Source organism: Hylobates moloch, unplaced genomic scaffold, assembly GCF_009828535.3.
Source record: "Hylobates moloch isolate HMO894 unplaced genomic scaffold, HMol_V3 SCAFFOLD_16, whole genome shotgun sequence".
Lineage (NCBI taxonomy): Eukaryota > Metazoa > Chordata > Mammalia > Primates > Hylobatidae > Hylobates > Hylobates moloch.
In genome coordinates this window covers 58,746,269-58,747,258 of record NW_026652291.1, presented here as the reverse complement: position 1 = coordinate 58,747,258, position 990 = coordinate 58,746,269, and the positions used below count along the sequence as shown (strand labels likewise).

The window sequence follows — 990 nt, the reverse complement described above, 5'->3', positions numbered from 1 at the left end:
CATGCCACCGCACTCCAACTTGGGTGACAGAGCAAGACCCTGTCTCAAAAAAAAATTAAAAGCATATTTTTATAGACATTTGGTAATATATAGTGTGTCTGGACTCAATTTTTTTTCCTAATAGCAGTACCAAATGAAAAAGCTTGGGTAACACTGAATTAAGGAGGAAAAAGTTATTGCTCGTCTCTGTTTTGCCTCCTGCAAAGGCTGTGATCTTTGTTTCTGTTCAGCTCTTCATAGTTTCCCTGCCTCTGTGTCCTCCACAGCACAGTAGTAAACAGCAGCATCTGCCTCCCGCACCTGGAGGATGAGCAGCGATGAAGAGAACCGTTCATAGGTCATGTTGTATCGTCCCTGCTGAGAAGGCTTTGAACCTTTAACGAGGAGTCTTGGTGCACATCCCGGGAAGTGAAGGTACCAGAAGAAGTTGTAAGCATTGGACACAGAGTGATTACAGAAGATTTCCACCACAGCTCCCTCCGAAGATGCCACTGTGGAAGGCTGAAACACTTGTTCCTTGCTTTCTGCAACTACAGAAAACAAAGAGGGCTGTCACTTTAATGGTACTGTTTGGCTTGTTGATTGCCCCTTAGGTACAGTGAATGTTAGATCTGACTTCTCTTGTTTTTCTATTAAAAATGAGTCCAAATTTTAAAACAATTTCATACACTTTTACAAAACCAAATAGTGAAGGAGCCTACTCACCATTCCAGAGGGAGTTGAGGAGAAGCCCCAGCCACACTGCCCCCAGAGTGCTCTGCAAAGCCATGGCCAAAATGCAGTTGGTCTCACCAGAAAGCTTATTTAAGACTACCTGTTCTGCATTTTTTTCTTTATGTCAGTGACATCATCAGCCAGAATCTACAACCTTTAGAAGGGTTGCTACAGTTGTGAGGCTGCTTAGTAATGATGTCACTGTGCTTTGTTCTGAGAAATTAATATTAAAAGGGAATGCATCCTTTTTAAGGTCACTGTGGTTGTGCAAATTTA

The 990-nt window shown here is 42.4% G+C and overlaps 1 gene segment (V, D, J or C); it reads right to left on the bottom strand.

Moving 5' to 3' along the window:
* Window positions 1–234: 234 nt before the first annotated feature.
* LOC116484554 (T cell receptor alpha variable 2-like) lies at window positions 235–769 on the bottom strand. The segment is given in 2 exon segments: window positions 235–530; window positions 706–769. Coding segments are annotated over 2 exon segments (360 nt in total).
* Between the last annotated feature and the right edge of the window lie 221 nt (window positions 770–990).